Source organism: Ovis canadensis, chromosome 15, assembly GCF_042477335.2.
Source record: "Ovis canadensis isolate MfBH-ARS-UI-01 breed Bighorn chromosome 15, ARS-UI_OviCan_v2, whole genome shotgun sequence".
Lineage (NCBI taxonomy): Eukaryota > Metazoa > Chordata > Mammalia > Artiodactyla > Bovidae > Ovis > Ovis canadensis.
The window spans coordinates 26,288,988-26,315,131 of NC_091259.1; the positions used below are offsets into that span (position 1 = coordinate 26,288,988).

Here is a 26,144-nt window from a genome sequence, read left to right on the forward strand (position 1 = left end):
GTACTCTGCATATAATTTAAATAAGCAGGATGACAATATACAGCCCTGACATACTCCTTTCCCAGTTTTGAATCAGTCCATTGTTCCATGTCCAGTTCTAACTGTTGCTTCTTGACCTACATACGAATTTCTCAGGAGGCCAGGTAAGGTGGTCTGGTATTCCCATCTCCTTAAGAATTCTGCACCGCTTGTTGTGATCCATAGAGTCAAAGGCTTTAGCATATTCAATGGAGCAAGAGTATGTTTTTCTGGAATTCCTTTGAATTTTCTATGATCCCACAGATGTTGGCAATTTGATCTCTGGTTCCTCTGCCTTTTCTAAATCCAGCCTGTACATCTGGAACTTCTCAGTTCACATACTGTTGAAGCCTGGCTTGAAAGATTTTGAGCATTACCTTGCTGGCATTTCAATTGAGCACAGTTGTGTGATAGTTTGTACATCCTTTGATATTGCCCTTCTTTGGGTTTGGAATGAAATCTGACCTTTTCTAGCCCTGTGGCCACTGCTGAGTTTTCCAAATTTGCTGGCATATTGAGTGCAGCACTTTAACAGCATTGTCTTTTACGATTTGGAATAGCTCAGCTGGAATTCTATCACCTCCATTAACTTTGTTCATAGTGATGCTTCCTGAGGCCCACTTGACTTCACATTCTATGATGTCTGGCTCTTGGTGAGTGATCACACCATCATAGTTATCCAGGTCGCTAACACTGTTTTGTATAGTTCTTCTGTGTATTCTTGCCACCTCTTCTTAATATCTTCTGATTCAGTTTGGTCCATACCGTTTCTGACCCTTATTATGCCCATCTTTGCATGAAATGTCCCTTGGTGTCTCTGATTTTCTTGAAGAGATTGCAATACTCATTTGTGTGGTTTCCTATTTATGCTGACTGGTTAAAATGACTCTTTCAAAAAGAATCATAAATATTTCATAATAAATATCTTGTCATTGCTGCTTAACATGTTGTAGTTCTGTTAATCATTTCTTATTACTTTATACGTTGAAATTGCAGTTCAGTGTATTAGTAGTACATGGTCTTGTTGACAATGCAGCATAGAAAAAGAGAAAGACTACAATGTAATTAGTGGTGCATGGCTTTATGGACCATACAGAATAGAGAAAGCTTAATGTTACTTACGTTTGTGTTTTAGTATAATCATAAGAACGGATCTAACCTTAAAAAAGTGAAGAACTTTTTTGAGCAATGTAGGCTTTCATATGTTTGAGTTTATGTTTGAATAATACACATTATTTATAAAATTTTTAAAAATTTGAAAGCATTTGTAGAATGGGTCTCTTAGGCAGGTTTGATATTGGCACAAATATCAAGTAATGAGACAAATATACAAATAAATTCTGTAACGGCTATTATGATTCTTATCAGAAAGGGGGTAGGTTTAGGGTCTTGTAATTTGAGTAGCATATGCTGAGCAATGATCTTTTGGTTAAGATGCCAATAGCATAGACACAAAGGCTGAAATAAGCAAGGGGACTACATCAAACCTAAAAACTTTCCACAGTAAATGAAACAAGTTAAAAACAAGTTAGGATGGGAGAAAATATTTACAAACTATATATCTGATAACTGGTCAATATTATTTTAGATATATAAGGAACTTGTACAACTCAAAAACAAAAAGGCAAATAATTATATTTTTAGATGGACAAATGACGCAAATAGACTTCTTTTTCCAAAGAAGACATACCAATGGGCAACAGGTGTATCACTAATTATCAGAGAGGTTCAGATAGCTTTAAAATTGTCAAGAAGTGTATCCTTAATTCATATTGCAAAATTAAAATATGTGAATTACTGTAGTTCAGTAAATGTAGGAAGTGTGTGTGCTAGTCACTCAGTCGTGCCCTGATTCTTTGTGACCCCATGGACTGTAGCCCGCCAGGCTCTTCTGTCCATGGAATTCTCCAGGCAAGAATACTGGAGTGGGTTGCTATTCCCTTCTCCAGGGGATCTTCCCAACCCAGGGATTGAGCCCAGGTCTCCCGCATTGCAGGCAGATTCTTTACCATTTGTGCCACCAGGGAAGCCAACAATACAGGATTTTGAAAATTATGTTTACATGGCAGGCAATTTTGGTTTTTTTGGAAAAAATAACATGAAGTTTTACTAGGTTTGGTTACTTAGGTACTAAAGTACATAACTTTTGGTGCTAAAGTTAAGTACTTTTGGAATTTGGAAAAGCACTGTTTATAAATGCTACAAATGCCCTGATCTTTAACATGAAGGCATAATAGGTATCATATTAAATATTAAACATAATTTATCCTATTTAAAATTCCCATCAGGCTTGATAGTACTTTATTTTGTTAGTGTTCTTAATTTTTAGATGCTTATGCTAACATAGGTTTTTCTCATTGATTATATTTTGAATCTTCTTGGGGCCAATATTAACTAATATGGCCCTATTGATAGGAACTGTTATTATGTTGTAGCTGCTCTTGTTCTTTTATCTTCCAAGTTATTCCTGGCAACCTGCTACAGCAATCACTGTCAAGAATGGCTTGATGCTTTATCAACTTTGTATTTTATGACATTTTCCTCTTGGCATGTTAAATCAAAGTATAGCATACATGATGTAGAAGAAGTACAAATAGAAATGAAAATGGGATTTTGATGTTTTATATCTTGTCAGGAAATTTATTATACTTTGATGAAGTATGGCCAAACCTAGAATACATGGAAATATTGTTATTCAAAATGTTAATTTTATAAATATTATGAATATCTGCTTCTTAAAACCAAAGCAAGGCAAAACAAAAGAATATTACACTATATGGGAAAGGTATAAATATAAATGGGAGAAAATATTGAAGCATCTTTAACAAATGATGAAATTTTACAAATAAATAAAATTCCTGAAATTCATTAAAAATGTTGGCAAAAATACATACAGTGCACTGAAAAATAAATGCCTTTGTAAAGATGTCTTGCTATGTTTAATATAAAAATGCATATTAAAACCTCCCTGAGATACTTTTTTGCCTAGTTGACTGGTAAATGTAAAGCCTAATATACTTTATTTAAATAGATATGGAGAATCAGTTACTCTCAAATTGTTGATCAGAGTATAAATTTGTATAACTTCTTTGGAAATATCTTTTCAAAATTCAAATGCACATATGCTAGATTCTGTCCTTTATCAAGCCCATCTTTGCATGAAGTGTTCCCTTGGTATCTCTCATTTTCTTGAAGAGATCTCTAGTCTTTCCCATTCTGTTGATTTCCTCTATTTCTTTGCATTGATTACTGAGGAAGGCTTTTTATCTTTTCTTGCGATTCTTTGGAACTCTGCATTCAGATGCTTATAGCTTCCCTTTTCTCCTTTGCTTTTCGCTTATCTTTTTTTCACAGCTATTGGTAAGGCCTCCCTAAGCAGCCATTTTGCTTTTTTGCATTTCTTTTCCACGGGGATTGTCTTGATACCTGTCTCCTGTATGATGTCATGAACCTCTGTCCATAGTTCATCAGGCAATCTGTCTATCAGATCTAGTCCCTTAAATCTATTTCTCACTTCCACTGTATAATCATAAGGGATTTGATTTAGGTCATGCTTGAATGGTCTAGTGGTTTTCTGTACTTTCTTCAATTTAAGTCTGAATTTGGCAATAAGGAGTTCATGATCTGAGCCACAGTCAGCTCCTGGTCTTGTTTTTACGGACTGTATAGAGCTTCTCTATCTTTGGTTGCAAAGAAACTAATCAGTCTGATTTCGGTGTTGGCCATCTGGTGATGTCCATGTGTAGAGTCTTCTCTTGTGTTGTTGGAAGAAGGTGTTTGCTATGACCAGTGCATTCTCTTGGCAGAACTCTATTAGTCTTGCCCTGCTTCATTCCATATTACAAGGCCAAATTTGCCTGTTACTCCAGGTGTTTCTTGACTTCCTACTTTTGCATTCCAGTCCCCTATAATGAAAAGGACATCTTTTTTGGGTGTTAGTTCTAAAAGGTCTTGTAGGTCTTCATAGAACCATTCAACTTCAGCTTCTTCAGCGTTATTGGTTGGGGCATAGACTTGGATTACTGTGATATTGAATAGTTTGCCTTGGAAACAAACAGAGATCATTCTGTCGTTTTTGAGATTGCATCCAAGTACTGCATTTCGGACTCTTTTGTTGACCATGATGGCTACTCCATTTCTTCTAAGGTATTCTTGCCCACGGTAGTAGATCTAATGGTCATCTGAGTTAAATTCACCGATTCCAGTCCATTTTAGTTTGCTGATTCCTAGAATGTCAACATTCACTCTTGCCATCTCTTGTTTGACCACTTCCAATTTGCCTTGATTCATGGACCTGACATTCCAGGTTCCTATGCAATATTAAAGGTCAGTTTTCATTCCAATTCCAAAGAAAGGCAATGCCAAAGAATGCTCAAACTACCACACAGTTGCACTCATTTCACACGTTAGAAAAGTAATGCTCAAAATTCTCCAAGCCAGGCCTCAGCAATATATGAACTGTGAACTTCCAGATGTGCAAGCTGGTTTTAGAAAAGGCAGAAGAACCAGAGATCAAATTGCCAACATCTGCTGGATCATCAAAAAAGCAAGAGAGTTCCAGAAAAACATCTGTTTCTGTTTTATTGAATATGCGAAAGCCTTTGACTGTGTGGATCACAATAAACTGTGGACAATTCTGAAAGAGACGGGAATACCAGACCACCTGACCTGCCTCTTGAGAAACCTATATGCAGGTCAGGAAGCAACTGTAAGGCTCAGAGAACCGCACTCTGAAAAGGACACTCAGGGACAGCCTCTAGTGGACTGACAAAGTTTATTATCCAATTGTGTAGTTTTATAATTTTCAGGGAATAGAGCATAAGGCTGACTTGCACGTAGCCATTCCAGATAAACATTAAAACATTCAAGCATAAAATACAGTTCCTACCGCCCAAGCCATAACATAGCTTTGGCAAAACTCTAAAGGGAGTCTTATCATGAAACAACAGTCCTTGCTCTCAGAAGCAGATGATCAGAAGGAAGCCTTCGAACGCCTCAAGGCCGGGCGTATTGACCCTTCGTCATCCCTTCCCAGCCTTGGGCACTCTGTGAATGCTCATAACCCTTTGTTATGCTCGTCCCAGCTTCCAACCTTCGTCATGAGTGGAGCAAATACATTTTCAGTATTTGGTTAAAGCCTTCCAGCTCCTCCACAGCAACAGTTAGAACTGGACATGGAACAACAGACTGGTTCCAAATAGGAAAAGGAGTACGTCCAGGCTGTATATTGTCACCCTGCTTATTTACTTATATGCAGAGTACATCATGAGAAACGCTGGGCTGGAAGAAGCACAAGCTGGAATCAAGATTGCCGGGAGAAATATGAATAACCTCAGATATGCAGATGACACCACCCTTATGGCAGAAAGTGAAGAGGAACTCAAAAGCCTCTTGATGAAAGTGAAAGAGGAGAGTGAAAAAGTTGGCTTAAAGCTCAACATTCAGAAACCTAAGATCATGGCATCTGATCCCATCACTTCATGGGAAATAAATGGGGAAACAGTGTCAGACTTTATTTTTGGGGCTCCAAAATCACTGAAGATGGTGATTGCAGTGATGAAGTTAAAAGACGCTTACTCATTGGAAGGAAAGTTATAACCAACCTAGACAGCATATTCAAAAGCAGGGACATTACTTTGCCGTCTAAGGTCCATCTCGTCAAGGCTATGGTTTTTCCAGTGGTCATGTATGGATGTGAGAGTTGGACTGTGAAGAAAGCCGAGCGCTGAAGAATTGATGCTTTTGAACTGTGTTGTTGGAGAAGACTCTTGAGAGTCCCTTGAACTGCAAGGAGATCCAACCAGTCCATTCTAAAGATCAGTCCTGGGTACTCTTTGGAAGGAATGATGCTAAAGCTGAAAACTCCAGTGCTTTGGCCACCTCTTGCGAAGAGTTGACTCATTGGAAAAGACTCTGATGCTGGGAGGGATTGGGGGCAGGAGGAGAAGGGGACAACCGAGGATGAGATGGCTGGATGGCATCACGGACTCGATGGACGTGAGTCTGAGTGAACTCCAGGAGTTGGTGATGGACAAGGAGGCCTGGCGTGCTACAGTTCATGGGGTCACAAAATGTCAGACACGCATGAGCGACTGAACTGAACTGAACTGATTGTAGACTCAAGGGATTAGATCTGATAGAGTGCCTGATGAACTATGGATGGAGGATTGTGGAATTGTACAGGAGGCATGGATGAAGACCATCCCCAAGAAAAATAAATGAAAAAAGGCAAAGTGGTTGTTTGAAGAGGCCTTACAAATAGCTGAGAAAAGAAGAGAAGTGAAAGGCAAAGGAGAAAAGGAAAGATATACCCATTTGAATGCAGAGTTCCAGTGAATAGCACGGAGAGATAAGAAAGCTTTCCTCAGTGATCAGTGCAAAAAATAGAGGAAAACAGTAAAATGGAAAAGACTAGAGATTTCTTCAAGAAAATTAGAAACATCAAGGGAATATTTCATACAGAGATAGGCACAATAAAGGACAGAAAAAGTATGGACCTAACAGCAGAAGATATTAAGAAGAGGTGGCAAGAATACACAGAAGAACTGTACAAAAAAAATCTTCACGAGCCAGATAACTATGATGCTGTGATCACTCACCTAGAGGCAGACATCCTGGAATGTGAAGTCAAGTGGGCTCCAGGAAGCATCACTATGAACAAAGCAGGTGGAGGTGTTGGAATTCCTGGTGAGCTGTTTCAAATCCTAAAAGATGATGCTGTGAAAGTGCTACACTCAATATGCCAGCAAATTTGGAAAACTGAGTAGTGGCCACAGGACTGGAAACGGTCAATTTTCATTCCAATGCCAAAGAATGTTCAAACTACTGCACAATTGCACTGTCATACACTAGCAAACTAATGGTCAGAATTCATTTGATTCTTTGGACATAAGCTGAAATAGCTGAAGAAGACATACATACAACTTTTTAACTGAATATCCTTTATAAAATATATAAACATGTGTTACCTGCTAAAATTAATAGTCAAAAGAATGGCATTGAACTAAAACTCTATAAGCTGTATGTGAAATACTCCATCAGTGGGCACACAGAGGTATTTGTTCATCACAAATACATCACTAATGCAGTGATGTTTGCTACTCTGTACAAGCATGTGTTCCTCAAAAGGAAGGTTTCTTTGACTTCCTCTCCTTACTCTAGACTAGCTAGGGCAGGCACCCTATTAAAGAATTCATCCTCTATGTTTTGTCTGAGCACTCGATACATCTGTGATTAAATAATTTAAATTTTTTCCCCCATTGATTAAGTTAGGTTCCTTGAGGGTTGAGAATCCATCTGTATCTTTCACTGCTGGGGCATTGTGTACTATGATATCCTCCATGTTGATAACAATGCATATTTGAATGAGTGAGGATTAATTCTAGAGTATCAGACCTATACCACAGCCTTTTAGGAAAATGCATGTTTGTCTCCTCACCCATGCTGACATTTCTGTTCCTTCTTTCAGTGACTTCCCTAAAACAAATGAACAGTTTAACCTTTTAGTGTGTGTGGGTAGGAGGGGGAGAACACAGATCCCTTTTAGAAACCATGATTAACATAAAATTGCAAAGATGTAACACCCCCAAGTTTTGTTATTTAATTTTAGAGATGTCATGGATTTCCCTAAATCTCTTGATATAGACCCACATCACTCTGAGGTTTCACTCTGAAGGATTAATTTTTCTATTATTTTATTCTGACAGTTTTTGTTATCTTAGCTTTTTGACCATTTATCTTGTTCTTTGACTGGCCTTTTGTGTTTTATTACAAAAAATTTCAAACATATGGAAAGGTTGAAAACGTGTACTTTGATACCAAATATCCATCACTCATATTCTGCAATTATCTTTTTACGTATTTCCTTTCTCATGTAGTTTTCTGTCAATCCATTCATCATCATTTTTTCATTTAATGCATTTTTTAGTAAGTTGCCAGTATCATTGTACTTTTTTCCATATACTTCAGCTTGCCTGGCATTAACTAAAGTTCAGTTTACAGGATTATTTTTTGTGGTAGAAATTTATATACAGTGAAACACACCAATTTTAAGTGTAACATTTGAATTTTGACAGGTGTATACACAAACTCCTATTAAGTGGTAGAACAGTCTCATCACGTCCAGCAAGTTTGCTCCTGTTTCTCCTTATTATTTTTTTGTCCTTTTATTTAAGCAGTTAAAGCTCACTCCTGTTTAATTATTTTTATGTTATAATGATCCCCTCAGCTTTGCACTTTTTGATAGACATTCTCTCTATCATAAGTTGAAGGTTGATGACAAAGTATCTGTCAACCCAGGATTGTTAAGAATCAGCCTAGTGATAAAACTAAGAAGACCTAGTAGGAGTTCAGAACATAATCTCCAGCCTGGTGGTTGTGTTGTTCATGTTCTTTGATAAGTGTTTGCAGGGTAAAGGGGGAGTGGGAGTAATGACTGGGTAGAAGAAAGTCTTATTAGTGCTCTGTATTTACATGGTACTAAAGGGAGCCATTTATTTTGGTTGACAAAATTCCTGTTCACAAAGTCTTGCTTCTTACTCAAGAAGTAAAAGTAAGAAGTAAGACTTTTTACCTTTGAACACATTTCACCTTTGTGCAGTAAGACCATTTCACCTTTGAACACAACTTCCCTGTCATAGGATGTTTCCCAGTATTCATATAGTGAATTACTGTAATGGGAGGAAGTAAAAAACAATGTATTAGAGAAAAGCAATGTATTGCTTTCCAGGGAAACATTTTTCTAGTCTAAAAATTTTACGTTTTTTTCCTGGAAGTTATAGCTATTTTTCAAGTGTGTTGTTTTCAGCTGAAAGCTTGCTTTCCCTTATATGTCTGTTTATAACATTATCATGTAGTTTCTAATGCTGCAGCATTATCAGTATAGCACAGTGTGCTGCTGCTGCTGCTGCTGCTGCTGCTAAGTTGCTTCAGTCGTGTCCGACTCTTTGCGACCCCATAGACGGCAGCCCACCAGGCTCCACTGTCCCTGGGATTCTCCAGGCAAGAACACTGGAGTGGGTTGCCATTTCCTTCTCCAATGCATGAAAGTGAAAAGTGAAAGTGAAGTTGTTCAGTCGTGTCCGACTCTTAGTGACCCCATGGACTGCAGCCTACCAGGCTCCTCCGTCCATGGGATTTTCCAGGCAAGAGTACTGGAGTGGGGTGCCATTGCCTTCTCCGATAGCGCAGTTTAGTAACAGAAGTTTAGTAAAACAGTTTATTAACAGTAGAAACTTAAGATTATTTATGTCTAACACTCATATTGAAATTTAAACTCCTTTAGCACTGATAATTTTATTTCTGGAGAGCAACTTTGGTGCTTCTCTTTAGCCAATGAGCAATAAACACATTCAAGTTTGGAAAGTGTATTGCCAATGTTAAATTGTTAATATAAGACACTCATTTAACTAATCATCTATGCTTTTTTTTTTTTTTTGGTATATTCTGACACAGAAGAAAGAACCTTCTAAATCCAGTGTGAAGAAAAAAGTGACCAAGATTGCAGAAGCAAAAAAAGTAATGAAGAGAAATTTTAAAGTAAATAAGAAAATAACTTTTACCGATGAAGGAGAGGTAAGATTCTATAAATGCTTCATTTCTGTGGTACTTTCCAAGTATTAGAAAGTTTGATTCTGCTGCTGACATGCCATTTTTAATAAGAAAAATGAATGTTTCTCAAGACCTCTCAGAAAACTCCTTTCATTGTTTCTGTAGGTATTTGGTCAGCTCTACATATGTAGGCAAGAATGCCTTTGTGACAGTAAGCTGGGCTACCTCTTAATGATTAACAACAGAGTTTGTTTTCTTTTTTTTAAATCAGAGTATAGTTGCTTTAAAATGCTGTGTGTGTTAGTTTCTGTTGTATCGCAAAGTGAATCAGCCATATGTGTGTGTGTGTGTGTGTGTGTGTGTGTGTGTGTGTACTCTCTTCCTGGGATTTCCTTCCCACTTAGGTCATCACAGAGCATTGAGCAGGGTTCCGTGTGCTGTACAATCAGTTCTCATTAGTTACCTGTTTTATACATGGTAGTGTATATATGGTGCTTCTTAGGTGGCTCACTGGTAAAGAATCCACCTGCCATTGCAGGAGATCCAGATTTAATCTCTGGGTTGGGAAGATCCCCTGGAGGAGGAAATGACAACCCACTCCAGTATTCTTGCCTGCAAAGTCCCATGGACAATGGAGCCTGGCAGGCTACAGACCATGGGTTCGCAGAGTCAAGAGTTGAACACGACTAAGCGACTGAGTGCCACCATGCACCAGTACATATATACCAATCCCAGTCTCCCAGTCCATCCCAGTCCCTCACTCCATTGGTATCCATATGTTTGTTCTCTGTCTTTCTGTTTCACAAATAAGTTCATCTATACCATTTTTCTATATGGTTCATATATACCATATATATTCCACATATATGTGTTAATAAATAATATTTGAACCATGGTTCAGAAGGAAGGGGACAGACATATGTATACTTATGGGAAATTCATATCAATGTCTGGCAGAAACTATCAAAATATTGTAAAGTAATTATCCTATTAAAAATAAAATTAAATAAATAAATATAAAATATAAATAAATTTTATAAATAAAATATAAAAAAGAATACTTATTTTTCTCTTTCTCTCTTACTTCAGTCTGTATGATAGTCTCTGGGTCCATCCACATCTCTGCAAACAGCACAATTTTGTTCCTTTTTATGGCTAAGTAATATTCCATTGTATGTGTAGAACACATTTTCTTTATGACGGATTTTTAGGTTGCTTCCATGTCCTGACTATTGGAAATAGTGCTGCAGTAACAATGGGGTGCATGTTTCTTTCTGAATGATGATTTTTCTCTGCGTATATGCCCAGGAATGGGATTGCTGAGTCATATGGTAGTTCTAGTTTTAGTTTTTTTAGGAGCCTCTGCACTGTTCTCTCTAGTGGCTGTTACTGTTTGCATTCTACCAACAGTATAGGAGGATTCTTTTTTCTCCACACCAAGCCAGCATTTATTGTTCATAGAATTTTTGGTGTATATTTTTAAAAATTATTTATTTTTTCATTGAAGGATAATTGCTTTACAAATTTTATTGTTTTCTGTCAGAAATCAACAAGAATCAGCCATAGGTACACCCATGTCCTTCCCTCCTGAACCTCCCTGCCATCTCCCTCCCTGTCACACTCTTCTAGATTTTGTTACAGAGCCCCTGTTTGAGGTCCCTGAGTCATACAACAAACTCCCACTGGCTATCTGTTTTACATATGGTATTGTGAATTTCCATGTTATTCTCTCCATACATCTCACCCTCTCTTTCCTCCCTTCCTCCTGTGTCCATAAGTCTGTTCTTTATGTCTGTTTCTCCATTGCTGCCCTGCAAATAAATTCATCTGTACCATCTTTCTAGATTCCACACTCCGTATAATAGGCTCTAGGTTTGTCTATCTCATTAGAACTGACTCAAATGTGTTCCTTTTTATGGCTGAGTAGTATTCCATTGTATATATGTAGCACAGCTTTATCCATTCATCTGTTGATGGACGTCTAGTTTGCTTTAGTGTTCTAGCAGTCGTAAATAGTGCTGCAGTGAACATTGGGCTACGTGTGTCCTTTTCAGTTTTGGTTTCCTCAGGATATATGCCTAATAGTGGAATTGCTGGGTCATATGGTGGTTTTATTCCTAGTTTTTTTTAAGGAATTGTCATACCATTTTCCATAGTGGCTGTATCAATTTACATTCCCACCAGCTATGCAAGAGGGTTCCCTTTTTTCCACAGCCTCTCTAGCATTTATTGTTTGTAAACTCTTTAATGATGGCCATTCTAACTGGTGTGAGGTGGTTATCTCATTGTAGTTTTGATTTGCATTTCTCTAATAATGAGCACTGTTGAGCATCTTTTCAAGTGTTTGTTAGCCATCTGTATGTCTTCTTTGGAGAAATGTCTGTTTAGGTCCTTTTCCCACTTTTTGAGTGAGTTGCTTGTTTTTCTGGTATTAATTTGCATGAGCTGCTTGTATATTTTGGAAATTAATCCTTTGTCAGTTGTTTCCTTTACTATTATTTTCTCCCATTCTGATGGTTGTCTTTTCGCTTTGCTTATAGTTTCCTTTACTATGCAAAAGCTTTTAAGTTTAATTAGGTCCCACTTGTTTATTTTTGTTTTTATTTCCATTACTCCAGGAGGTGGGTCATAGGGGATCTTGCTTTAATTTATGTCATCAAGTGTGCTACCTGTTTTCCTCTAAGAGTTTTATAGTTTCTAGTCTTACATTTAGGTCTTTAATCCATTTCAAGTTTATCTTTATGTATGACATTAGGAAGTGTTCTAATTTCATTCTTTTACACATAGCTTATTTCCCAGCACCACTTATTGAAGACGCTATCTTTGCCCAATTGTATATTCTTACCTCTTTTGTCAAAAAAACAAAAACAAAAAAAGGTACCCATAGGTGCGTCTATTTGTCTCTGGGCTCTCCATCTTGTTCCATTGATCTATATTTCTGTTTTTGTGCCAGTACCATACTGTCTTGATTGTATAGTAGTATACCATCAAGTAGCTTTGTAGTATAGTCTGAAGTCAGGAAGACTGATTCCTCCAGCTCCATTCTTCTTTCTCAAGACTGCTTTTGCTATTTGGGGTCTTTTGTGTTCCATATGAATTGTGAAATTTTTTGTTCTAGTTCTCTGAAAAATACCATTGATAATTTGATAGGGATCACATTGAATCTGTAGATTGCATTTGGTAGTATAGTCATTTTCACAGTATTGATTCTTCCCAGGAACATGGAATATCTTGCCATCTGTTTATGTCATATTTGATTTCTTTCATTAATCTCTTATAATTTTCCATATACAGTTACTTTGTCTCCTTAGATAGGTTTATTCCTAGATATTTTATTCTTTTTGTTGCAATGGTGAATGGGATTGATTTCTTAATTTCTCTTTCTGATTTTTCATTGTTAGCATATGGGAATGTAAATGATTTCTGTGTACTGACCTTATATCCTGAGACTTTGCTGAATTCACTGATTAGCTGTTGTAATTTTCTGATAGTTTCTTCTGGGTTTTCTATGTATATATAGTATCACGTAATCTGCAAAAAGTGAGAATTCTACTTCTTTTCGGATTTGGATTCATATCTTTCTCTTCTCTAATGCTGTACCTAGGACTTTTAAAACTGTGTTGAATAGTAGTAAAGAGAGTGCACTCCCTTGTCTTGTTCCTGATCTTAGAGGGAATGCTTTGTTTTTCACCACTGAGAGTAATGTTTGTAGATTTTTTGATGATGGCCATTCTGACTGGTGTGAAGTGATACTCAAAGTTTTGATTTGCATTTCTCTAATAATTAGTGATGTTGAGCATCTTCTCATGTGTTTGTTGTCCACCTGTATGTCTTCTTTGAAGATGTTTCTATTTAGGTATTCTGCCCATTTTTTGATTGGGTTGTTTCAGGGTTTGTTCTGAATTTCCCAGATCCTGTTTTTATAGATAAGACTTTCTTGTCATAGGGTCCATCTCTCAACATACTCTGGGAACATGCAGAAGGATAGTAACACAACTACTCACCACAGCTTCTTTTGCTTGACTATAGAAAGCCTCTGCTCTGCGATTCCTCAATTTCAGATGCTATATTGGCATGTTTTTACTTACTGGCTTGCTGTGGGAAAAATTCTCTGCTTTAAAATAACCTTAAATGTATAGGTGTCTGGTTTACCTTTCTTAATTACCTGGTCTTATTGTAAATACATCCCATAGAGTAGGTAAGGGGTTACCTCACAGATTGGTCATGAAAATCAGTTACTCTGCAGTGGAATGAGAGAAGGTATTTCTATTCCACTGAGATGAGAAAAGTTACAGGAGGAAAGGTATTTGTTGGCTCTGCTTACTACTCTGTCCTCTGCACTTAGAACAGTGCCTAACAAATAGTAAGCTCTCAGAAGAAGTGTTATACCCTGGTGAAACAACAGAGCTTTTTATTCTAACTATAATGTATCACATGTCACATCAAATATATTATCATTATTAATATAATTGCTGCCTGCACAATCCATATGCAGTGGCATGTGTTTACTTTTAATTCTGTATTTAGCAAAGATTTGGATGTTACTTTGGGGATGAGGTTTTGGTTTAGAAGGCCAAATTTGCACTGGCAATGTGGAGTGAAATGGTGTATAAATCATATGAAAACTAACAAAGTTGATTGCAATTAAAATTTTGAAGTTGTTGTTGAAGTTGCAGAGGAAGCCTATAAAATTGAAATATATGAATCTCTGTGATCCAGAAAAGAGGTCAGCACTTGAGAAACACTAAATCAGAAAATAGTTGTAGTATTGTGTCATATGCTCACGTAAGAGAGGATTAGTGCTTTTAGGGTATTGAGATTCCTTACTGTGCTACTAATTTAGCTGCAGAGATTATACCAGTTAACTTCAGGTTGAGTGTAAATCCTTAACTGTAAAATATTTCATTGTAAATGTATTGCCAACAGGAGCACTATATGACTATAAGCCATGGTGAAACTTCTGACCTAAAACCCTGAAAGAAATGCTACTATTTGTTCCACCCATTGGCTTCCCTGATGGCTCAGTGGTAAAGAATCTGCCTGCAATTCAGGAGGCACAGGAGATTTGGATTCAATCCCTGGGTTAGGACGATCCCCTGGAGGAGGAAATGGCAACCCACTCCAGTATTCTTGCCTTGGAAATCTCATGGACACAGGATCCTGGCGGGCTACAGTCCATGGTGTTGCAAAGAGCTGGACATGACTGAGTAAACAAGAAAGGAAGGGTTCCACTTACAGAGGGATGAATTTTTTCCACTCTGATAAAGAAGTCAGAGCAGTGGATGGTGTTCTTAACTGGCACCACTCATCTCTCTCACTGCTTCTTCTGTGACTGCTGCTGTGCTGCTCATGCATTTGTGACCCTTGCTTCAAGCTGTGACTCTATGGTAGTCTCATCTTGAAGGATGAGTTGATGGCAAGAGTGAGAGGAGGCATTAACACCTGTGATGTGTGTGCCTACAGCCTTCATTTTCCTGCGGTTTAATTAGCAGTCTTTCAGAAACTGTAGCAGTTACTTAAATCCTCCTGGCAAGCAGTTACAGGGTAAAATAAGAGAAATGCTTTTGTCTAAATTGTCTAGAATTTTACTCTGTTAGGCCTGGAACATGATTAAGTCAAATAAACCTTGTTTTTCAAGCAATGATACAGATGTATGGAAATTAAGTAATTCATTCAGGGTTACGCACTGGGCTAGTGAAAAAGCCAAGGCATTAAGCCATGTCTCCTGACTCTCAGATAGTGCTCTGACTTCTTTATCACCTTGTTCTTAACCATAAAATGTTTGTATAAAATTGTGTAGATCTGAGCAGGCTTATGAAATCCAGACTAACTTTTTCCTTTACGCTTAGTTTAGTTATTTCAGTTTTTATGTGTGGTACCAGCTGATATGTGTTTCATCAATTTTGAGCACATAATGTATGCCAGATAATGTGTTAGGTTCTCAGGATACATGAATAAGACATATGACTACCCTCAAGGAGGTTAATGCTAGTAAGGAAAACAGAGAAGTAAAACAGCCCAGTATGCTGAGAGGTGTTAGACGAGGTTCACTGATGTGCCATGGCGGTGGCGAGGCGGCACTCTGCTCAGCCTGGCTATTGCCCTGTGTAGATCTTCTGGAGTTGAGTTGGTGGAATGTTGCATACTACAAATGCTGAAATGATGTTGAAGCAACTACCTTACTGTCCAAATGATTTAATGAAGATTTCTTTTAATCCTGCTCTTAACTGAGTTATGGCAGCATTACTTTATCCTGACTTTTCTGTGACTTGCTCACTTTTATTATAAAGCTTGTTTGAAAGTTTCAGAAATATAGGTGTAAGGGAGAAAGTATGTATGTGCACCATTTCAAAATCATTCTGCAAATGCAGGTGGCATTCTATTGATGTTCCTTGTCTCCTGCCTCATACTCACCTTTTTCCTCTCGGCAGTTGGTTCAGCAGTGGCCACAAGTGCAGAAATCTGTTTCCAAGGATACTGAGGAAGAGGATGATGCTGGTGGTATCAACCTAGATAAAGCAAAGGAAAGGCTTCAAGAAGAGGACAAATTTGACAAAGAAGAATATAGGAAGAAAATTAAGGCAAAGCATCGGGTAAGCTTTCTATTTTGAATGAATACTGAATGAAATTTAATATGTCCTAAATGTATTTAAATGGTCATTAGATATTCTTTAATAACCAAGTTCCTTTACTATTTTCTTTAGCACTTATTTTTCTGTGGCTATTTTGTTGTTTTATTTAGTCCTTTTTCCTTCTGCTGGTGGAGTCTTTGGATACTAACTGGTTTCTGAGAATGTCACCTAAATCTGCCTTTGGTTGAGGTGACTCAAATTACAGTGATTTTTTTTTTTTAATAAAGTTCTAATTTGGAGATAATTGTAGTTGTACACTTGTTAAAAGTTGTATCAGGAGTTCCATTTCTATAACTTTGTCATTTCAAGAGTATATATAAATGGAACTATGTAGTGTATAGCCTTTTAGGATTGAGGTTTGTTGCCCATCATGAATCTGTAGCTTCACCTAGTTCTGTGTTTGACCCCTGCCTTTCTGTCACTGAGTAGTGTTACATGGTGTGGATAAGCACAGTGTGTTTCATGTTTCACCTATTTGAGCAACGTTAGTATTGTTTCCAGTTTGAACTTAAATCTTTCCATCAGCAATTACTTGGCAATAGATATAATTTAAATTTACTAAATTAAGAAAAAAATAAGGAAACTTTGTGAGAAAGAGTGCTTCTATATTGGCATATGCCCTATTGGCCTTAAACTTGGCCTTAAACTATTATCCTTAAAACAGAAAGGGTTACTCCATTCTGGCCTCTCGTGATATTACTGTCCTTTTGCACTACTTAAAAGTAGACCTTCCACTAGATAAATGAGTCAATTAATGAACTAAAACAGATTTACGTTTTTAAAGAAGTTTCTGTAGTATGCCCTTGAGACAATGAATGGTCTCAGGGTAACACAGTATCATATGCAAGAATCACTGCTATAATACTAAGTTCTGTATCAAAAATCTTCAAGTTGTTGGATGTGGTCATTATTAACCATGTCCATATTAACCATTATTAATCATATGGTCATTATTAACCATATTATTAACCATATCCTGTGGTCAAAACCATAGGTTTTGACTCCTATTTGACCTTGTTATTATCTGATGATCCAATAAATTGTTTTTAATAGTGCAGCAATTCTTATTTCTTTAAGGTTTGATATAGCTTCACAGTAGCAGTTAATGAATAAGAAATTAGTTCTTGAAGATAGCTTTCAGGGATGAAAATGAATGGTGAGGGAAAACATTCCATAAATATGGAGAACAAATGAACCTAAAATATACAGGTTGCAGTTTGAGGGTATAACTAAGCATTTCCGTCATTGCTGCTTTTAGCACAGTACTTTAAATAGAAATTAGATGTTAATAATTTGTTGCTAAAATTGTTAGTAATGCTGAGTGTCAAGCAGCTTGTCATGTTTCTGCTTATAGTCTTCTTAAAGTGTCTATCTAGCATAAGAACATTTTACCTTTATTTTTAAATTGTAGTCAGCAGTAAAAAGAAACATGCAGAATTTACATTAAATAAAGGCTCCCCCACCCCCATTTGCTTCTTCCCTTTTTCTTATTTTACCTTTCACCCCTCTTCCCAGTGTGCAGAAGTTATTACTGTATCTGGGTTGTGGCATATTGTTTCTGAAATATTTAGGAACTTAATTTCAAGTTACTATTGTATATTTATTACACAGTGTTTGTGTGCTAGGCTCTGCCTTAAACTGTGAAGATGAAATATATAATATACTTGGTATTGGGACTTCCCTGGTGGTTGAGTGGCTAAGACTCCACATTCTGTATGCAGGGGGCCTGGACTTGATCCTTGGTCAGGGAACTAGATCCCACATGTTGCAGCTAAAGAACCTGCATGCTACAGTGAAGATCAAAGGTCCCAAGTGCTGCAGCTAAGATCGAGAGCTGCCAAATAAGTAAATATTAATAAAAATAAACAAATAAAATATATGGCTTCTATTCTCAGGAAGTTTATAATTAAATCATAGCTAACTTTGAACATTTAGTCACTGCATAGAAATTTTCTGTGCTCCAATTTTTTTTACATTAAAATTTTTGAAATGAATAATATCTTCATGTTTTCCAAAGTCAAGATGATAAATTTAATGTTGAGAAGTCTTGCTTCTGCCCATACCTGTCATTTTTATTCTTGCCTCCACCTCAGAGGTAAATTTTTATTAATTATTAATGTATTCATATAGTTTATGCAGAGTAGTAAATAGAAATGCATATTCTTATTTTCTCCCTTTGTTACATTCATACTACAGTATTCTACAGTCCTGTAGATTGTTCTGTACTTTTTCATTTGCACTTATTTTTGAGACTTTACATAATTTATTTTCTTTGCACCGTTGTTAAAACATACCATGTGACTTTAAAACTATCACTGTGACTGTCTCACAACAAGGTTGAAGAGAGCAGTTTGGGGCTGATACAGTTGGGAGAGAAATCACAAGAACTTTACATGCTACTGCTTTTGAACCAGTTCTCTGTAACTGAAAGAGATATAAGATCTTTTTAAAACAAGTTTGTTGTTTAAAGCAAAGTTTGTTGTTTTATATAAAATAGGTATATTCTGCACAGAGTAGCCCATGGCATACTTTCTATATTGGAGACTGAAAATATTATGCAACCTAAAAAGAGCACAAAGAAGAAACCGAAGTAATCTTCCCTTTATTCAGCTTAATGGGAATGCGACCTGGCACAAATATGATTCGTTTCTTGGTATTTTCATCAGTAAAATTATTATTTAAACAAATTTAAGTATTTGTATGTTAAATTAGTGAAATTTCATGTTTTTGAACACTTAGTTTGTTTATTATAATACCATACATAAGATACAGTGTGCTTAGTCGCTCAGTCATGTCCAACTCTTTGCGACCCTATGGACTGTGGCCCACCAGGCTCCTCTGTCCATGGGGATTCTCTAGGCAAGAATATTGGAGTGGGTAGTCACTTCTCCAGGGGATATCCCCGACTCAGGAATGAAACCCAGGTGTCCTGCATTACAGGCGGATTCTCTATCAGCTGAGCTACCAGGGAAGCCCATAAGATATAATACAGGTGCTCAAATCAGTTATGTACCAGACTGGATTTTTACCTACAATGCATATGTATTATTTTTTTTTAATGTTAGGTTTTAACATTTGGCATAATGTTTGGGGGAGAGAGTGTTGTGGTATAACAAGTTGGAATACTTGCTTTGAAGTCCTAGCATTACCTAGTCCATTTGGATTACCAGTCACCATTTTGGATTGCACTTTTGTATTCTGAAAATTGAGGGAAAGATAATAGGAGTTAATAACAAGTAATTAGAGAGATCCCCTGTCTCTGTGTGTATAGGTAAGATGTGAAAATAAAATGAAAATAAAACTCCATTAAATCTATAACATAATTCTGTATTTGATACATATTATGACACATATAATATTTTGAAAAATGTGTCAGTTTTAGCTTTTATGAGATTAAAAATCTTTCAGCATGTTTAAAATATTTCATGAATCTAATTTTAGTTTAGAAGGATAAGATAGTTAATATAATAAGTGAATTTAGTCTTAATGATCCTGTTTGAAAGTAATTGTTTTTTCCTACTGTTTACAATTAACAGCCTCCCATGATAGCTTTGAAAATGTACTCCATTTTTGTAATGTGGGTCTCAGCTGCTCATTTATTCCCATGTGTTATTCCTCCATGTTATTACACCTGTCCTTGACTCCTTTTTTCATCTACCAAATTCTGAAAACTCTGTAATTTCTACTATGACTCAAGTAAATATCTTTGTTGTAAAGATTTATAGCAAAAAGTAAATAAAAAGGAAGAAATAAAGATGATACAGTTTATGGCCTCACTGGGAATGGAATTCAGCTGCCCCCTTGCTGGAACTTGGCCACTCACCCTGGAGACTTCTGGAGCCCTTGTGTAACTCCTTTGGGTCACCCAGTCAGCATCTTTATTTTTCTTTATGAGTCTTCATTTTAGCCATTAAGCATCATTTTCTTCTGAGACCATTTGGGTCTTCTGCTTTTTCTGGCAGTTTATAAGTAGCTATACTTAATTAGGCATGTTGCTGTTTTCTTTGCCTCTTGAAACTGTTTATCAGAAGTAAAATTATAGCAAAATTTATTTTTACATATAAAACCGTTAGTAAATGAAGTTGTAAATACAAAAGCACTGCTTTCGCACAGAAACAATGTGTTTTCTGATAATTCAGTTAGAACTTTGAAAGATGGGCCATGAATCATATCACTGAAAGGTTTTTTACTTAAATGGAGTGAAACTCTGCTCTGTGGTGTGTCATCATTTTTACCTCTGAAAGATAGCTTCTGTTTGGTGTGATAATATCTGTTATAATAGCTGAGAGTGGAGAGAAGTGATTCATTATGAGCTTCTCTTTCATTTCTTTGAAATTTGCTTTGAGTGCTTTATCCATTTTGGATTGTGTATTTAGATAATATGTCAGAATGTAACTCTGGTGCAGAGTTTTCTGGATTCTACTTAACTACTAGCATGAACATTACTATAACCCACCAGGCTTCTCTGTCCATAGAATTCTCTAGGCAAGAATACTGGAGTGCGTAGCCATTCCTTTCTCCAGGAAGTCTTCCCGACCCAGGGATCGAACCCAGGTATCCTGCATTGCAGGCAGATTCTTTACCATCTGAGCCACCACAGAGGCTCTTTAGAAAGTTAAGAATTAAAGGGACTTCTTAGAAAATCTATTTTGTTTATTATTTTTTACACAGAATTGAGTTGGCATGGAATCGAGGTGTCTTAAACATAAATTTATGTAATCAAGAAGGAGAAAGGTAGTAATCAGGTATTGTAGGAATAGTAATAACAAGAACATTAAAGACAGTAGCAAGTAGCAGTTTGTTAACTGGGCCCGGCACTAAGCATTTTTATATTATATGCTAACAATTAACTTATAAGTGGGTGAGATTCATTTTACGGATGACAAAACTAAAACTTATAAGGGTCAAGTAAATTGTCCGAGGCCCCACAGGGTATCAGTTCAGTTCAGTTCAGTCACTCAGTCGTGTCCAACTCTTTGCAACCCCATGAATTGTAGCATGCCAGGCCTCCCTGTCCATCACCAACTCCCAGAGTTCACCCAAACTCATGTGCAATGAGCATTCTTTGGTATTACCTTTTTTTGGAATTGGAATGAAAACTGAAAACTGACCTTTTCCAGTCCTGTGGCTGCTGCTGAGTTTTCCAAATTTGCTGGCATATTGAGTACAGCACTTTCACAGCATCATCTTCAAGGATTTGAAATAGCTCAACTGGAATTCCATCACCTCCACTAGCTTTGTTTGTAGTGATGCTTCCTAAGGCCCACTTGACTTCACATTCTAGGATGTCTGGCTCTAGGTGAATGATCACACCGTCGTGATTATCTGGGTTGTGAAGATCTTTTTTATACAGTTCTTCTGTGTATTCTTGCCACCTCTTCTTAATATCTTCTGCTCTGTTAGGTCCATACCGTTTCTGTCCTTTATTGAGCCCATCTTGCATGAAATGTTCCCTTGGTATCTCTGATTTTCTTGAAGCGATCTCTAGTCTTCCCCATTCTGTTGTTTTCCTCTATTTCTTTTCATTGATCGCTGAGGAAGGCTTTCTTATCTCGCCTTGCTATTCTTTGGAACTCTGCTTTCAGATGCTTATCTCTTTCCTTTTCTCCTTTGCTTTTTTCTTCTCTTCTTTACACAGCTATTTGTAAGGCCTCCCCAGACAGCCATTTTGCTTTTTTGCTTTCTTTTCCATGGGGATGGTCTTGATCCCTGTCTCCTTTACAGTGTCACAAACCTCAGTCCGTAGTTCATCAGGCACTCTATCTATCAGATCTAGTCCCTTGAATCTATTTCTCACAGTGTATAAAAGCTTGCAAATAATAGCCTTGGGATTCTTACCAAGGTCTTTGTTTCTCTACACACTGTTTTTAACCATGTAGCTGCTACCTATTTCATACCAGTAGGCATTCTCTTATGACAGAGTAGCTCTGAGGCAATGAATCAGAAGGTAGAGGATGACAAGAAGAGAGGAGGATTTTCAAGAAGGAATGACAAGTGATAGAAATTGTTCATGTTTCCAGACCAAGATCATTGGTCTCAAACAAATTTAGAAAAAAATTAGCATTGTGGTTAGTAGTTTAGTTTAGGACCACATACTAACATCATACCAGAAATGTCATCATGGGGGAACATGTATCCAGTGCTTAATTCTCAAACTGACTTAATGAGTAATACAGCTTATTTATAGAGGAGGAACAGAGATTCTGTTCTTGTACAACCATATCCTTCAGTTCCCTTCTTACCACCATCATGACCAGATTTATTATAAAAAAGGAACCAGCCTATTGCTGTCGTACCTTTGTCTATAATTTAGAGATGTCTGCCTGGGAGGTTTCTCTTCTTATTCTCGTGAGCTTGTAGCATTTCATGATATTCACTTCATCATCTGGGTGCTTGGGCCCTTTTTCATATCCAGCATCCAAAATGAGATAAATACTCAAGATTTTATAGGTTTTATCAACTTTGTGGCAAGTCTTTGACCTGCTTATTATCTCTATTTTTATCAAGTTCTTTGTTTTATGGATTTTTAAGGCACCACCATGTAGTGAGGTGGGGTGGTTATAGATTGATGGTCAGTTTAGCTGAAGAGGTTGAGGAGTTGGGGCAGAGTTTGGTGCTGATGGAAGATCGTTTCATAGACTACAGAGATGAGCAGTGGAGGCTTCAAGCTACAGGAAGCTAGGCTGTGTTTGTTTTTCCCATCCCTGTGTACTCGGAGCTCACAACAGAGCCTGGAACATAGTAGCTCAGGAAATATTTGAAGGAATTGATTAGTGAATCAGTGTTTCTGTGTAAATTTATTTTTCTCCCTGTCTTCATAGCCTTATTGTAGTTTTTATAGATTTAAATGTGGAAGACCAATTTTTTATGTTGTTTGGATGAAACTCTGTAGAGTAGGTAACAGATCAGAGAACCTTGCTGTGTTCTTAGTTCTCGGGAGGGATTTAGAATCCCTGGGGTTTTATTCTTGGAGGGAAAGGGGTACCTTCAGGCCAAAGATTATTATAATAATTCTTTTTATTCAATTTTGTTGATCCACTTTTCTTCCCTGAAAAAAGAAGTTCCTGTAATACTGAAATGAGGATCGATGTCCCCTCCTTCTTTATTTGACAGCTGGGAACTCCATCCTTAACATAACTGACTCAGTTGCCTGAGATTCATTAAAATAGGCTATACACTTCCACCACCTCCTGAGAAACAGGGGTTTCCAAATCTACAGCTTTCCAAGCACCATGGAATGAAAGTGGTTTAAATATATAGTCCTGGCTGCTATTGAAATTCATACTTCATGGTACTTTCTTTTCTGGAAGCTGAGGACCTATAGTTTATGAGAAGCCAAAAGACGTGTAGTAATATCTATAAAGGAGTATTTTGTACCTTGAAATGTAATTTTTCATGTGTTTTTTTTTTTGTCTCCTGGGAATTTGATTTTTATGATTGAATTTCATGACCTTCTTATCATTTGTAGCATGGCAGAATTAAAGGTAAAACTGTGCCTTCTTTTTGTTAGCATAAAATGCTTTTTGGTACCAATCCTAAAAAATGAAATAGGAAAAGGAAGGATTTAAAGTATTGCAACCACATAAATATGAGTGTTTGGGGTAAAGGGGTTGCAGAACCTCAGTTACTGAATCTAATAAAATTCAATTATATTTTCCCCCTAATCATTGCAATCCAACCTTTTATTTTTGTTGTGTCGTTTATAGCATCTATGATTCATATATTCATGTTTTTTAAAAAAGAACTATTTTCCCTCTCTTAGCAAAAGAAAAATTTATAGTTTTTTTCCTATATTCATTTCCAAAATTTTGGATTGCCATAATTCTACATTCTGTTCTCTGTTGAAAGACAGAGGTTTACTCTTGCCTCTTTTCAGGTAGAGTGCTAATATAGCTTTTTAAGATAACAAAGAGAAGTTTTCTAATTTCCTTTTTGTGTCACCCAGTATTGAAAGTTTGTTCTTTTTATTATACTTTAGTTTCATATCCTGGTCATGTTCATTTCATTATTTTTAATATAAATTCATTTATTTTAATTGGAGGTTAATTACAGTATTGCATTGGTTTTGCCATACGTCAACATGAATCCACCACAGGTATACACGTGTTCCCCATCCTGAATCCCCTTCCCTCCTCCCTCCACGTACCATCCCTCTGGGTCGTCTCAGTGCACCAGCCCCAAGCATACAGTATCATGCATCAAACCTGGACTGGCGATTCATTTCATATATGATATTATACATGTTTCATATCCCTTATCCACCTGATACTTGTGGCAGAAATCTTAAAAGGAATAATTATTCTACTCACATGCTCATTTGATCTGTGATAGCCAATTTAAATTTTGAAATTTAAAAAAAAATTCTTCATTGACTGTGATGAATTAATACTGCAGTTCAGTGGAAATTTATTAGTAATGCTTTTTCCTGCTATGATTATAGTGACTAGATGGAAAACCCCAAAAGAGAGATTGTGTTTACTTGTTTAGAGAGAGCTTTTCTGATGTGACCATATCAAGGTTATTCTTTGGAACTTTGAAGTGCCATTTCCTGATGCTCTAGTGTGTTGGGAGAAGGTCAGTTACTGAATAATTACAATAGCAATTTGTGTGACTGTTAAATGTGTTTAATTACCTGTTTCTCTGCACAGGACACAGGCAAAAATTAAATAATGTATTGGGTTGACCAAAAAGTTCTTTCTCTTCTTAAGTAAGGTTTAAGGACACATTTTTCATTTTTACCAAGAACTTTATTGAACAATATAATCACCATTTTGTTCCACTACCTTCTACCACTTTTCACACAACTTCATAATTCTGTCTTCTCAAAACTTTTTATCTTTTTGAGCAAAGAACTGTTCTATGTGCCTTTACAGTCTTATAGGGAATTGAAATTTTTTCCATTAGAATTTTGTCCAGACTGAAATAAATGGCAGTCTGAAGGTGCAGTGTGATGAATATGGTGAATGAATCAGAACTTCCCAAGCAAGCTGTATAAGTTTTTGCCTGGTCATCAAAGAAACATGTGGTCTTGCATTATCCTGACGGAAGATTATGCATTTTGTGTTGACTAATTCCAGACACTTTTCATCAAGTGCTGTTTTCGTTGGTCTAATTGGGGGTAGTACTTGTTGGAATTAACTGTTTGGTTTTCCAGAAGGAGCTCATAATAGAGGACTCCCTTCCAATCCCGCCATATACACAGCATCACCTTCTTTGGATGAAGACTGGCCTTTGATGTGGTTGGTGGTGGTTCATTTCGTTTGCCCCATGACCTTTTTCATTCTACATGATTGTACGGTATCCACTTCTCATCAGCTGTCACAATTTGTTTTAAAAATGGAATTTTTCATTATATTTAAATAGGAAATCACATGTGGAAATACAGTCTAAAAGATTTTTTTCACTTATGTGGAACCCAAACATCAAAGTGATTAACATAACCAAGCTGGTACAAATTATTTTCAGCACTTAGTTTGGATATTTTGAGTATGTCAGGTATCTCCCTTGTAATAATAATGCTGAGTGTTCTCAATGCTTTGATTTGATTGCCATCAACTTTAAGTGGTCTGCCCAACCGTGGATATTATCCAGCAAGATATCTGTAGCACAAAACTTCATAAACCACTCTTGACACATTTGATCAGTCATAGCACCTTCTTTGTACACTGTACAAATCTTTTTTTGCATTCCAGTTACATTTTTACCTTTCTTAAAATGATGAAGAATCATATGCCGAAAATATTGCTTGCTTTCTTCCATCTTCAATATTAAAATGACTACACAAAAATTCACCAATTTCGGTGATTTTTTTTTTAATGCATGCTGATATGACAGCTATCACAATGCAGTCTAAAAAAATTGTTTCTAATGAAGTTAAAGACAACTAAGTGCTACTTTTTGAGCCATCTTACGGAAAAAAAATGTTGGCTATTGACTAACCCAATA

The 26,144-nt window shown here is 36.7% G+C and overlaps 1 protein-coding gene across 1 annotated transcript in view; it reads left to right on the top strand.

Annotated features, from left to right (window-relative positions):
* The window catches only part of DDX10 (DEAD-box helicase 10), a 319,725-nt gene that overhangs the window by 171,044 nt on the left and 122,537 nt on the right, over positions 1–26,144 (top strand). The window contains exons 15-16 of the mRNA XM_069554961.1: positions 9,472–9,591; positions 15,999–16,160. Coding sequence (XP_069411062.1) covers positions 9,472–9,591; positions 15,999–16,160 — 282 coding nt within the window. The remainder of the gene's footprint in view (positions 1–9,471; positions 9,592–15,998; positions 16,161–26,144) is intronic.